Below are 13,650 nucleotides of genomic sequence, written 5' to 3'. Positions count from 1 at the left end.
CCTGACAACATGGATTTGCAATTTCCTAATGCCTCTGTGGCCATCCTGTTAGATAGGGACATACTGATACAATGTAGCAATTGTTTCATGTCCTCAGACAACCTTTTAATCTTAAAGAATCAAACATAGCATGTGAGAGATGTACATACATTACTTCCTTGCAGGTATAAAATCTCGCTTACAAACAAGGTTGTCAAGAACACACACACACACACACACACACACACACACACACACACACACACACACACACACACACACACACACACACACACACACAATACATCCTTAACACATAGCACTCACCGCAGACATAAATCTTCTTATGCTTAAGCACTTAAAAAACTTTACAAATTCAAATCACTGCACCGCAGATACCAATATGATTCTGTTATAATCTATGTGGATATAAATGACTTGAGATGGACCAAAGAGACATTAAGACATTATGGATCTCTCCCAATGCAGCATTCTTCTTTCACCAATGATGATCACACAGTATGAACAGAAAATGATTAATTTTAATAACTAGCTTACTTTCTGGTGTCACTCCAGGTGAATCCAATATCCATCAGCACTGGAGTACATGGTTAACAGACCACATTACTTTGCAAAGGAGGGTCTGTACCTGTCCCCCAGGCTCTTGGATATTGGCTAAAACATTATCCACCCCTTAGAGCCTTTTTAGGCAATGTCAAAATAACAAAACTACCAACATAGCAAAAACAAAGCAACCTTGAGGTGAAACTTTCCTCATTTTGGATAATGTAGCCATCTGTCCATCCATACTGTCACTGAGATTTGGTTTAAAGCTACAGAAAGTACTCCAGCAGTAGAAAGCCACAGTGCTTTACACACATTTAGACCAACAGCAGGATAGACATGGGCTAAAGGTGGAGGTGTTTTGATCTAAATTAACAACAAATACAACTTCAGATTAGCTAAAAAGGCTGATGCCCTGGAGAGTATCTACATCAAAGTCTCAATAGACAAGGTTCCTTACCATGTTCTGGCCAGCTACAGGTCACCCTCTATGATCCACAAAGCTCACACCTCTTATCTAGAACTACTAGAAGTGCTCACCATCCATCCAAACACCCAATTCATTGGAGACTTTAACTACTCCTCTCTAGAATGGGAAACATACTCTGCCTCTAACTCACAGGCACAACATTTCCTGAACTTTGTCAGCACAAACACCCTGGACCATCTAGATAGTGCACACTCCAGCCAGATCAAACATTTTGGAAGAGTGATGCACAACCCCTCCCAGTGTCATGTTCTCATTGGTGAGGTCAGACCACAAAGCTAACTCCCTCAAAACAAAAATCAACCCAGAAAACCCAACTAAACCCATAACAGTTTGGAACAATTCTAAAGCAAACTGCATCCTATTAAGTGACAATTTGTCAAAATCTATGACTCCCACAAACCCTAAGAACCCAGCTACCTAGCAGAACTATTTACAAAAACTCTGTACAAATATGCAAATGGCTGCATTGAGGCTGCCATACCTTCCAGAAGTAAGCCCAGATCTAACATCAAAAACAAACCTCACTGGTGGAATTCTTCCCCTAACGGGTATGTAACAAAAAAAGTAATGGCCAGAATCAGAAATAGCAACTCTCATAAAGACAAGAGCTCACTGATTCAATTAAACAAGAAACTAAGAGGTCTAATAAAGTCCAACAAGGCCAGTTATGAGGTCAGGATAGCCTCCTAGGCTAAGAGCAGTCACAAGGTCTTCTTCAGCTATGTCAGGAATCTTAAAGGTAAAACTCAGCAGTGTGCAGAGCTGATGGTAAATGACACAATATTCATTGACCAGGGTGACACACCCATTCTACTGGAACATAAAATTAGTTCTAACTTCACCACTCATCCCCTCACTACCCCCTCCTGACATATCACCCAACTATCAACAGGGAGCAGGTCCTGGTGGCACTCGCTAAGGCCAAAAACACTGCTTCAATGGGGCCCAACAATATCCATGATTGCCTCCTAAATAGCTTAGAACATGACCTAGCATTATCACTTGAGGGACTCTTGAACTATAGCCTCAAAACAGGTTACATGTTAGGTAAATGGCAGGCCATAATGGTCATCCCTCTTCGTAAGAGTGGACCATCAACCGACACTGGGAACTACAGACCCATTATTCTGATAAGTTTGATATGTAAAGTCATGTAACAAATTGAAAGGTTCAACAAGGACATTGGCAAGCTACAAACACTGGACCCATCCCAGTCTGGCTTTGTTAAGGGAAGGTCTTGCCTACTTAACCTGATAGACTTCTCTGAGAGGGTCACTAAGGCTATGGATGAGGGGAAAATGATGCAGTGTACCTATATTGACCTGGTCAAGGTGTTCAACACAATGCCCCACTCTGGTGAGTTGACAAACTCTCAGAGCTAGGCATAAATCCTTACAAAACTCACTAGATTGCTAGCTGGCTCACAGATAGGACCCAAAAAGCCAGAATTATTGAAACAACATACATCAGGAGAATACTCACCAGTGGAGTACCCAAAGGCTACTTGATGGGCCTGCTCCTGCTTGTCATCTCCTTCTTATAAGTAAAGACTAAAGTCAATGGCCTGTGGCTTGCCAAGTTTTCAGATGACTATAAATTGGGCACTATCACAGATTCCCCCATGACAGCAACAACAAACAAATGATTAGTGCCACAGTCATGGATTGAAACTCAATGCAAAGAAATGCATTATAGTGCCCCTTGAGAAACTGTTCACCCAAGTTAATTACTCCATTGATAAAACACCTCTGAGTTAACCCAATAGTTAGGGATCTGGGTATATATGTTGACAGTAATCTGCCCTTCAACCTACATGTAGCCAGTATAGTAAAGAAAATTATTTTATGTCACCCCAGTCATAAGCAAGGGTATAGCATTCAGGTACAAGGAAGTTAATGTACCACACTACTCAGCTCTTATCAGACATATCATCAAGTACAATGCCCCTTTGACATGTACCTAACCAGGCACTTGCAACACCCTCAAAGATTTCTCACCAAGGGAATGCAGGTATGAATACTCTGCCCTGTACGGATCATTTTAAGACTCTATCTCTGTACTCGGTATCCCACAGGTTACTGCAAGGTGATCTGTGCCCGGCATATCCAGCTCTGATGTATCTCTTGCACATCCACAAAGCAAATAAGCACCACAAACACTAGATCCAAGGGATTTGTGACATAAATACAACATGCTGGAGAGACTAATATGTGTCTCAAAGGATCGCTGTACTATAGAATAAGCTCCCTATCTACAAGAAGCAGGGTTTATCCCTGACTCTATTCAAAAGAAACCTTGACCACTGGATGGGAAATTGCAAATTCATCCCTGGTCTGGTCCCCATGTCTATGATGGACAGAGGTTGACAGTAAATAAATTAATCCCCAACTAACATACCCCCCATAACCCATAGCTACCTCTTTACTAACATACCCCACAATATAGGCATTCAAAGAACTTGGGAACAAAACTGGGTTGGGTTGCATGGCTGGTCTTGCAAAGAACTTGGTGGTTGTTAGTCTAGTGTAAACCTATGAACCTATGAGAAGAACCCAGGGTATCCAAATAAGACACAAAAGTGCATGGGAAAACATCCATATTTTACCCAGGCAGCAAATGAAGGCTACATTTATTTCAAGACTGAAGAAGCTGAAGACATAAGCCCTAGCTACTGCACTAGTTTTATTATACGTATAAGGACTTGCATCAGTAGTATTGCACAGATAAGACATAAGGGACCATCCTTCATATTTGCTTTAAGTAACATTCAACAACTGCTGCGATGCCTAGTCAAAGATATGCACTTCTGTTTTAGTAAGTGGCATGCATTCTCAATCAGGGAAAAGACAATGTACAAATGAAGATAGAATGTGGTGGAACCAGACATATCCAAAATATCAGCCCAAATAAATAATAAGATGTCAAAGGCTGAGAGTATACTCACTTTAATCATAAAAAACAACAATGAAAATAGGTTAGCGTTTTCATGGCTTCCCACTTCTTCAGACCTTAATAAAACAGCTATAGGTACTAGAAGTTTAAATACTAAAACAACCAATAAAAACAATCAGAGTTAATGAGGCAACCCCCTTTTTTTCAGTAGGGGTTTTAAAGGCTATATAATAACAATCACATAGTTATACTTGGCCATGTACACTATATTTTTAGTACAGCAATCTGCATAAAAGGAAAACTCTATGGGTTTAGAAATCAAAGGGTGAGTAATCATATGCATTGACCAAATACTGCTACAAGGTATATAGGTAAGACTAATCGTATGTTCAAAGAATGAGTGTTAGAGCATCAAAATGACATACGTAACAATAAGCTGACGAATGCACTAGCCAAGCATGTGTCTGAGGCCTGGGTGAGTCATAGTTTTAAGTATCTGGTTTTACAGAAAGTTAATGAGAGTTTAAGAGAAGGAGATTTGTGCAATGAGACAGAGTACAGCGAGCCGAGATGGATTGTTGACTTTAAAGCTTATGTTCCACCAGGCTTGAACAGTGCTGTGTCTTTAAAACCCCTATTGGAAAAAAAAGGGGTTTGCGTCATTAACTCTGATTGTTTTTATCGGTTGTTTTAGTATTTAAACTTATAGTACCTATAGCTGTTTTATTAAGGTCTGAAGAAGTGGTAAACCACAAAAGCGCTAACCTATTTTCATTGTTGTTTTTTATGATTAAAGTGAGTATACTCTCAGCCTTTGACGTCTTATTATTTAAAAGACAATGTGCTCCAGATGTTCAGTGCATTATATCTAAGGCCAGTCCAAACAACTGTGTCCACTTCAAAAATTTGATCACTTAAGTAAGGTGACATGAATGACAAAAGACACACTCACTTCTGACTTGGCCAACAATGACTTTATACCTTTTGATTTCAGTATATGTACAGCATATCTTAGTACCTGCAGTGACTAATATTACAGCTGTAGATTATGTGAATTATCTTTGGAAAACTTTGATAGACTAATAGTTTTGCAATAGTATATATATATATATATATATATATATCTATATATATATATATATATATATATATATATATATATATATATATATATGGATCTATCTTACACACACCATACACACACACAACACAAGCACACACAAACCAACACTAAACCTCACATACACAACTAAACCCTAACCTCCTAGTCCGCCTAACCCACTCCCCTAACCCCTCTAACCCTAACTCAACACTAACCCTAACCCTAACCCTATAACAACTAACCCACCAACATACACTCTAGCAAACTGCCACTTCACTAAACTTACTAGCCCCACGCCTTATCAAAACAATCACACTCACCCACTGACACTTACCGACTAAACCCTAACTCACTTAACTTCTAATAACAAACCAATCACAGTCGCACACACACCTCACTCTTTACCTAACCTAACTAACCTAAACCTAACCACTTAACGCCCCTAACACCCGCACACTTACAGTACCTCGCTTTACTACTCACGTCACCTACACGCCACATACACACTTCTACATACATGTTCTTTCTCATGGTCAGGGGTTTTGAGATCGGGTTTTGATCCGCTCTTCTTCTCCGCTTTGTTTCTCGCTGTCGGTAAGATAGATCCATATATATATATATATATATATATACATACATATATATATATACATACACATACACACACACACACACACACACACACACACACACACATACATGCACAGGCATATACATATGTATAAAATAATGCAATGTAATGGATCTGTGTATTATAAATCTTGGAGTGATGACCATCGTTAATAAGTGGACTTTAGAATATCACTGACTCTGTACAGCACTGGCTCACCAGATGTGAAGACAGCAAATTAATTTTTTTCTCTTCATATCTTTCCATGGAAGGAAAAGAAACCCTTATACTTCATGATGCTTATGTTTTATACTAGATACTAAAATATGTTAAGTTTGAAACATCATCATGACTTCACTTGTTACTTCTGTCAGAAACTATTCTTGTCTGAGAAGACCTATAAAAATGTATGCAATCTCTATTTTGTATATCGAAACATTATGGATGGAGCGTTAGTTTTAATGTCTATAGACATATTCATACTTCCCTTTATCAAGATGTCAGGAAAATATGTGAATTTCTTCTGGAAGCCAAATGTTTCAGCACACCAGCTCAAGAATGTACAGCAATACAACAGGTCTTTAGTCATTCATATTTGCCAGCAAGTCACTCTCTAGCTGATACTGACATGTTTCAGGCTTATCATGACCTCATAAGCACAGTGTAAGTGGAAAATCTGACTTAAAACTAAAAAAAAATTTCTTAACAAAAAAACGCATATGTGAAAAACAAATAAGGTGAAAAGAAGGAAACAAAATTCCCATAGTAGGTGAAAGAGACAAGATTGCATGTCTTGACACCTTCTAATGAAATAAAGTTTGTAATGTGTGTATATGTGTGTGTGTGCATGTTTGTGTGTGTTTATTTGCTTATATTATCAAGGCTGACTACAATAGGCAGCTGCACTGAGATTAAGTCACTCCACTCTACAACTGAGTATAACAGAATACCATTAGTGTTTGCCTGAAGGCTTTCTCTTCATGTGATACTTATGACCCATGATGTTGTAGGAATACATTCTTTTTATGGGGCCATTCAGTTCCTGACACTATGTAAGATCACTTACAAATGTATTCATAATTAGCACGTCATCCCCTCAGAGATTGTCAAAGGCTGAAAGGATATAGCTCATGCAAATGTCACATCAACTAAGGCAGCAAGCCACTCTGAATGCTGTCTTTGGAATCATCCAAGATTTGAAGCCATGTCATTAATATGAGGCAAAGTTCAAAACAAGGGCATAAACTGATGTATCAGAGCCATTGCTAAACTATTTTCAGGCACCCACAACTTACAGAGTTCTTACTTTCACCGTGACATATCCGATTAGTTATTTTGATTCAAATTGTTAAAAAACTGAAAAGGTATTAGAGAAAAGAACTTGGATAAAATAAAACCCCTGAGATACATGAGACTAACAAATAAATAAAAGGCTGTGAGGATAACAAACTCTTATTGACCACACAAGGAAGAAAGGAAATTATGAACAATCTTAAGTAAGATCAAAAACGAATGCCTGGATACCCTTTCATTGCAACTACAAAGAGAAAAAGAGGTGACAATGGAAAAAGTCCCAGAGCAAATCAATGAAAATAATCATGCTGGAAACGAGCACGCATAAAAAGTGTCTGTGCTGGAGTTCAGAAAGGAGGTGGTTTTAACTGATGTAAAAGAGAGATAGCTAATACATTTATGTCCAGTTTCATTTGGCTTTAAGAATGGTGCGTGCACTAAAGAATGGCTGCAACCTTGCGAACTATGAGAAATGCAAATAAGCATTCAAACCGTATGTCAATTGTTGGAGTTATTCAAATCTCTGCAGGCAAATATTAAATCCACAGCCATTTTAAAGACAGGATGGCACAGTCAGAGTTTTCAGCTGTGATTGTTTCCAGTTTATTCACAGACGTGTATACTAACAGAATGCAAAGGTAGCCGTGTTTAACCGCATACCTTTTTGGGTGGGATTAAAAGGAAAATTCTGTTGTCATTTTCTAGGTCAGTCAGGTCAATGTACTATCAAAATCAGAACTGAAAGAAAGTAAGGAAGAAAAGAAGAAAGTGAATAATCATTGCAAGTAGAGTTCTCTGAAATCCCTGTCTAATTGTAATAAAGAGTGACTGATAAAAAAAAAAGTGGAAGTCCCAAAGTAGATGCATAGGTCACTCATCTAAACATTCTTATTAAACCACCAAAAATGTTATTTTTTTAAATATTACAAATCTAGCTTTTTACACATGACTGGGATATATGTAAATTAACACTAAAATGTAATGTTTCAGCTCAATGGTCCATGCCAACTTTAACGCCTGTTATAAAGGAATGTTTGAAGTTCACCACTCACTAAAGGCAGTAAAGCTGCTTCAGAATTGCAGGACTGTGCTGTGTACACTACGAAAAACTATTACATGACACCACTGCTCACATGTTTATGTGTCTGTACTGCCACCTTAAAGCCTAGAAAAGCAGCAGTAACCTATTTCTTAGATCATACAATGCTTCTTCCAGAGATAGGAGGTTTGTAGTGGATTCATTATCAGATGCATAAAGGTAAGCTTACTGTGGGAAGAGTGGACACCACCAAATCTCCCAATTCAGGTTCCAGCATGTGGAAGTGTACTTTGAAAACGGTACACAGACACCTTTCCCAAAACAATGAAATGCAGCGCTCTGTAATAAATCAGAATCTAGAAACAGAGGCAAGCAGCAGGTCACAAGTTGGAGCATATGATGTGGAGGGCCTTGGTCAGTGCATAACTCTACAGAAAACAAAATGTAAAAATGGAAGCCAGTGAAAGACCTCTTTAGAAAATCAGACTGTGCTGAAAGTGAATGTCTGCCAAACATTCATACCTATATATGCCAGTTTAGACTAATGTTCTCCTCCAAAGATATACCAGACTTCACAAGAAAACTAATCCTGATAATGACTCAGAATTTGTGTTTAATGAATGTTAAAGAAATCAACAGTCAGCCTGATGCACTAGTTAATTTTCCAGTGAGATACCTACTGCAGAAGGAATAAAATGCACCTTTGCTAAATTTTGGAGTTCCACTCATCATAACACCCTGGTGTAAAGTTGATGAAGAGAATCCTTTTATGTTTGCCAGAAACAAACCACCTTACAGCTGAGTAGCAGAGTTCACTGGAGAAGTATAACTGTCGGTATTGTAACCAATTGGTAGAGATCACTGTATAAACATTCTGATGAACAGTTGAACTTAAAACTCTTGAGAAGTGCTAGTATTGGGACCCATTGCTGTTACATTTCATTTACCAATGTCCAACAGGCTTTCAACCAAAGATTATAAACAAAGGAGTTCTATGTTTTATCAGAAATTCTAAGACTTTTATGAAGCTCTGGCAATAAGCTTCATAAGATCATTTTAAAATGCTGAGTATAACAAAGAGAATGCTTTGAACATCAGTTAAAAGAAAAAAATCTTCAAAAAGAATGGATTATCCCACTGGAAATGTGAATTACAAATCTTACATGATGGTGGAGGACAAGTGACAGCACATAACATATGAAACACTATCCATATACGGTATCCTCTTTAGCTAAAAATGCATGTAGCACATTGTGTCTCTTTTAGCACATTAAATATCAAATTGTGAACAATAAGATGAAAATGAGGATGGAAAAGGTTGCTTTTTTGATCATTTATTGTTATAGATTTTAATACTGACAGTTACACTTCCTTACTCTTCATTGTGACATGATTTAAGATTACATTAACTTTGACAGCATATTTGTTCCTAATTTAAAATTCTGAAATCATATTTCTAAGAGACAAATCCGAGTGTGTTTTAAGCACAAGTGTGTTGCAGGTCATACCTCTTAACCTCTTAGCACAAGAAATCTGGACAAAACCTAACATAATGAGGTGACAATGCCCCAAAAATAAGGACAGATTTTAAATATTGTGCTTATAAAATTAGAAAATTGATAGAATAATAGGATTTGTCTTTGCATCCTTTTTCTGATGAATATGAAGTCTATAACTCAAATGTATAATATATGTCATTATTTAGTGATTTCAATCCTCAGATCATCCCAGTGATTTGCCAGAAAACTATAGATTTTATGAGAAACAGACTAAAAATAGGAGACAAAAATCTGGACATTCTGCAAACATCCTGACAGTTGACAGAAATGTTGCAGGGTGAAACTGAATTGCTGCTCTGCTCAGCAATTATGCTATGATATGGGATTGTTTGTCAAATCTTCATATTTTTCACCTCTGTAATCTTGTCCTATGATACTGCTTTATACGCTTTCCTCTAACAGTATTACAAGAATTGTAGAAAACTTGACTCACAGTAAGTTCTCCTTAAATAATGTCACATAAGTATAAAATGCAAAACACGGATGACTGCAAGTAACTAAGCATTCCATAAAAGTCTCTCAAGTTTATAGGAATCACAAAACATCAGCTTTTAGACAACTGGAGTGAAAGATTATTATGTGTCTACATATTTTAACAGAAATAAAGAAACAGAGAAGTATGCAAACTCAAAAAGGCTGCCTGTTTGCTGTCAGATTCTCATATGTTAGCCTGCTGGTATCTATACTACATCAGGGGCAGTCTGTACTTCATTCATAATGCTTTAAATCTACAAACACAAAGATGTTTGAAAATATTCAGAAAGCATGACAATTCTAGAAAAATAAAGCTGGTGTGCAATAACAGCTATCACAATGTAGATCTTAAATCCTTTATATTGTCTACAGCCTACAGATTTCAAGTAACTTCAATAAATAATTATTACTGTCATACCTCTTAACCGTGCAGATTATTGCATAATGTCCAAATTTTTGCCTCATATTTTGGGCCTGTTCCTCATATAATTTGGATTTTTCTGGATTGTTGCGACAAATAACCGAGGGCTGAATTCACTAAATAATGACAGCCACTTGAGTTTCAGACTTCATATCCTGCAGAAAATGTATGATAACACAAGACCTTTTATTCTAGCAACTTCCTATGCTTCTGAGAACAATATTTAAATTGTGTCCCTATTTTTGGGGCACTGTCCCCCATTATTTTGGATTTGTCCAAATTTTTGTGCTAAGAGGTTGAGAGGTATGCTTACGATGCTTTCTGCACCTGCCTCTTTTATGGACTTTCTGTGTTCCTTGACAGTACGCAGGTGTACTTTCATATCAGTTTGTAACTGCTGTGTTTTATTGTTAACACAGAGTAGACTCAATGGTGCTGCAGTACTGTAATTTAAAATGAAGTTTGGGGTAGTACATGTTGAGTAAAAATAACAGTTACAATACAAATTTACCTCAAAAGTGGAGTTGCTGCCTTTAGCCAATATTATATTAATTTATTCTTTGCTTCATAGGACATTATTATACATTACTTAAAGGTAATATAATTTATCACATTCTTCTACATATAGCAAATTAGTGTGCTACCAGACAGAAGTACAAAAGTAAACTGTCTTACCAGCAAGCCATTAGATCCATGAATTGTCAGGCAACGTGAAAACGAATGGTGAACTGAGACCTGCTTTACATATGTTGGGGGATTACTGTAACCCCCTTTCTCATCCACATCCCCAGCCATATGAAAGTGAATTGGATAGTGGCCCATCGTCTGCTGACCCATATGTTTCAGCTCTACATCTTCAATGTGAACAGCCTTGAATCCAATCCCAACCTGGAAAATGTAAGGACATTAAAAGTATATAAAAAAATGTAGTTTACTGTTGTTTAAAATTAACTTCCAATAAGAACATTGCATTTTCACTATAATATTTTACATTTCTTAAATGGTTTATTTAGTGTTCATGACAAGTTAAACAACTGCTGAAACATCCATCTCAGAATTTCAAAATATGAAATACCTAAACGTAAGAGAGTTAAAACTTATATTGTCAACAAACAACAGATTTGAAAGATGGATTAATAGATGTAAGACGTCTCCTGTAGAAGTACTGACATACCAAGATCAACATACTAATAGAACACGTGTTTTGCAGAGCAGTGCACTCTAAAGATCTACATAGTCATACTATCACTCCTTGTAAGGACTACATGTTCTCCGACTAAGTTTATGGCTGCCAGCAGTGGTGCAGCGGTTAACATTGTTGCCTCACAGCAAGAGGTTCTCTGGTTTGATTCTCAGCTGAATGCCTTGTGTGTAGAGTCTGCATGTCCTCCCTGCGATCATGTGGGTTTCTTCTGGGTACTCCGGTTTCCAACCACATTCCAAAGACATGCATCTGGAGCGCTTCTCAACGGGCATCTGCTGAAATTAGGCTTAGTCCCAGTCAACAAATGTTAAATAAATAAACAAATAGACGCACCTACAAAAAAGTCTAGGTGAATAAACATTGTTTGGCCATCTAGTCTACCCTATTTCTGCCTACAGGAAAATTTGCAGTTATTTATTTCCCACTATCCTATAATCTGTCAAATCCTATGTCAAAAGAATTAACTATGAAGGACGACATACCCCCCCCCCCAAAAAAGAGATAATTTTATAGTAAATATCTAAAGGTCCTTGCTTCAGTGATTCTCTTCTGGGTTTGGCAGTTTGTGCACCACTCAGGAAAGGCAATCTGCTCCTCATTATGTATATGTCTATCAGAAGAGGAAACGGGGAAGTGTGCAGGTTTCTAATTCTTTCTTAGTTTTACATAATGGGGTTGCAAATGCATCTGAAATGAAGGTTAAGTACTAAAGCATTTATTTCAGATGCTTAGGTAGCCCCCATTATGCAAACCTCGGAGAGAATTAAAAACACAGGTTCACATGAATTAGTGCTACACAATGGCATTAGTCCTTTCTGAATATGTAGGGCTGTAATCACATAAAATGTGTCACTATCATAAAGGAATATTTGAAGGCTATTAATTACTAAACCAAAAAAGATACCTTATTTAACAAGGCAAAGTATATTTTCATCCATACCTTCACAGAGCAATGCCATAATCACCTTTCTGATGTCACCTTTATGACACACTGTACATAGTACACCTTGAATATGCATACAATATTTAATATCTACAGCGCTGCACACAACACTCCTTTGGGTTTATATTTCAGAACTGTTAAGACCCACTGATCTCTTTTTGTTTCCCAGAATGTTATTTTTCTTTTTTGTGCGTTAGGTACATTTTGAAAGAACACTACAAAAAGTCGCTCTGCTTTTTCAAGATAGGACATTGGATCTTTAATGGCTAGTGTAATAGATACACTAAGCCTAATTCAAAATCTTTTTCTAAAGTAGTACCTTAGGAATGCAGCTCCAATCTCAGGCTATAATACAGTGTCAGTATAACATTTAAATCATCCTGACTGGTTATCCCAAATGCTGATTGTTGGGATACAATATACAGCTTTCTATCCCTAATTTCAAAAATGAGAGTATGGTATACTCAACCACTGACAGTCTCTCTTAAATATATACTTTATTGCTTAGGATTCATACTTTCTAGCAGCATACTTGTTGTTGTTCATTTGCTATCTCTCAGAATGTTACAGCAGAATGGTATAAACAGCTCACCTACTCCAGTGACCTTCATCAGCATCATTATCAGATTCAGATTTTCCAAAAAAAGCACAAGGCTTTGCATTCTATTTATTTAACTATTCATTGCTTGTTGACTGGGTTAGTCCAATTAGGCTAGTGCCCTCTTTTCATGCAAGACTCCTAGGTGGTAGTTATACTACTATAGGAAATTTGGCCAGGACATTGGAAAACTTCTCTAATCTCTTCCAAAGATCCCATGGGATCTTTTAAATCCTGTGAGCTACCAACATTCAATGGGACCTCAGTTTAATGAATCATTCAGAAGATGACAAAGGATTTGGAATTGGAGACCATTGCTTTTGAGTATCACATTATAGCCACAGTATGCCAATGAACTAACTTTATGTAAATGCAATTTTTCACAGTGTCTTTCACATATTTTTATACTATGGATCTAACTGTTCCTTAACTGTATTGCATGGCTGTGCAAAAATTTTAGACTGTTTGCAAAAAAAAAAAAA

At 37.2% G+C, this 13,650-nt stretch overlaps 1 protein-coding gene across 2 annotated transcripts in view; it reads right to left on the bottom strand.

Moving 5' to 3' along the window:
* LOC122807038 (cell migration inducing hyaluronidase 1) overlaps positions 1-13,650 on the bottom strand; it is a 378,711-nt gene that overhangs the window by 77,546 nt on the left and 287,515 nt on the right. For both annotated transcript variants that reach the window (XM_044077939.1, XM_044077938.1), the window contains exon 13: positions 11,099-11,311. In XM_044077939.1, coding sequence (XP_043933874.1) covers positions 11,099-11,311 — 213 coding nt within the window. The remainder of the gene's footprint in view (positions 1-11,098; positions 11,312-13,650) is intronic.

This window comes from Protopterus annectens, chromosome 7.part0 (genome assembly GCF_019279795.1).
Source record: "Protopterus annectens isolate FY-2018-M chromosome 7.part0, PAN1.0, whole genome shotgun sequence".
Classification (NCBI taxonomy): Eukaryota; Metazoa; Chordata; order Ceratodontiformes; family Protopteridae; genus Protopterus; species Protopterus annectens.
The sequence above is the reverse complement of the archived record's forward strand: the minus strand, read 5'-3'. Positions and strand labels throughout refer to the sequence as shown.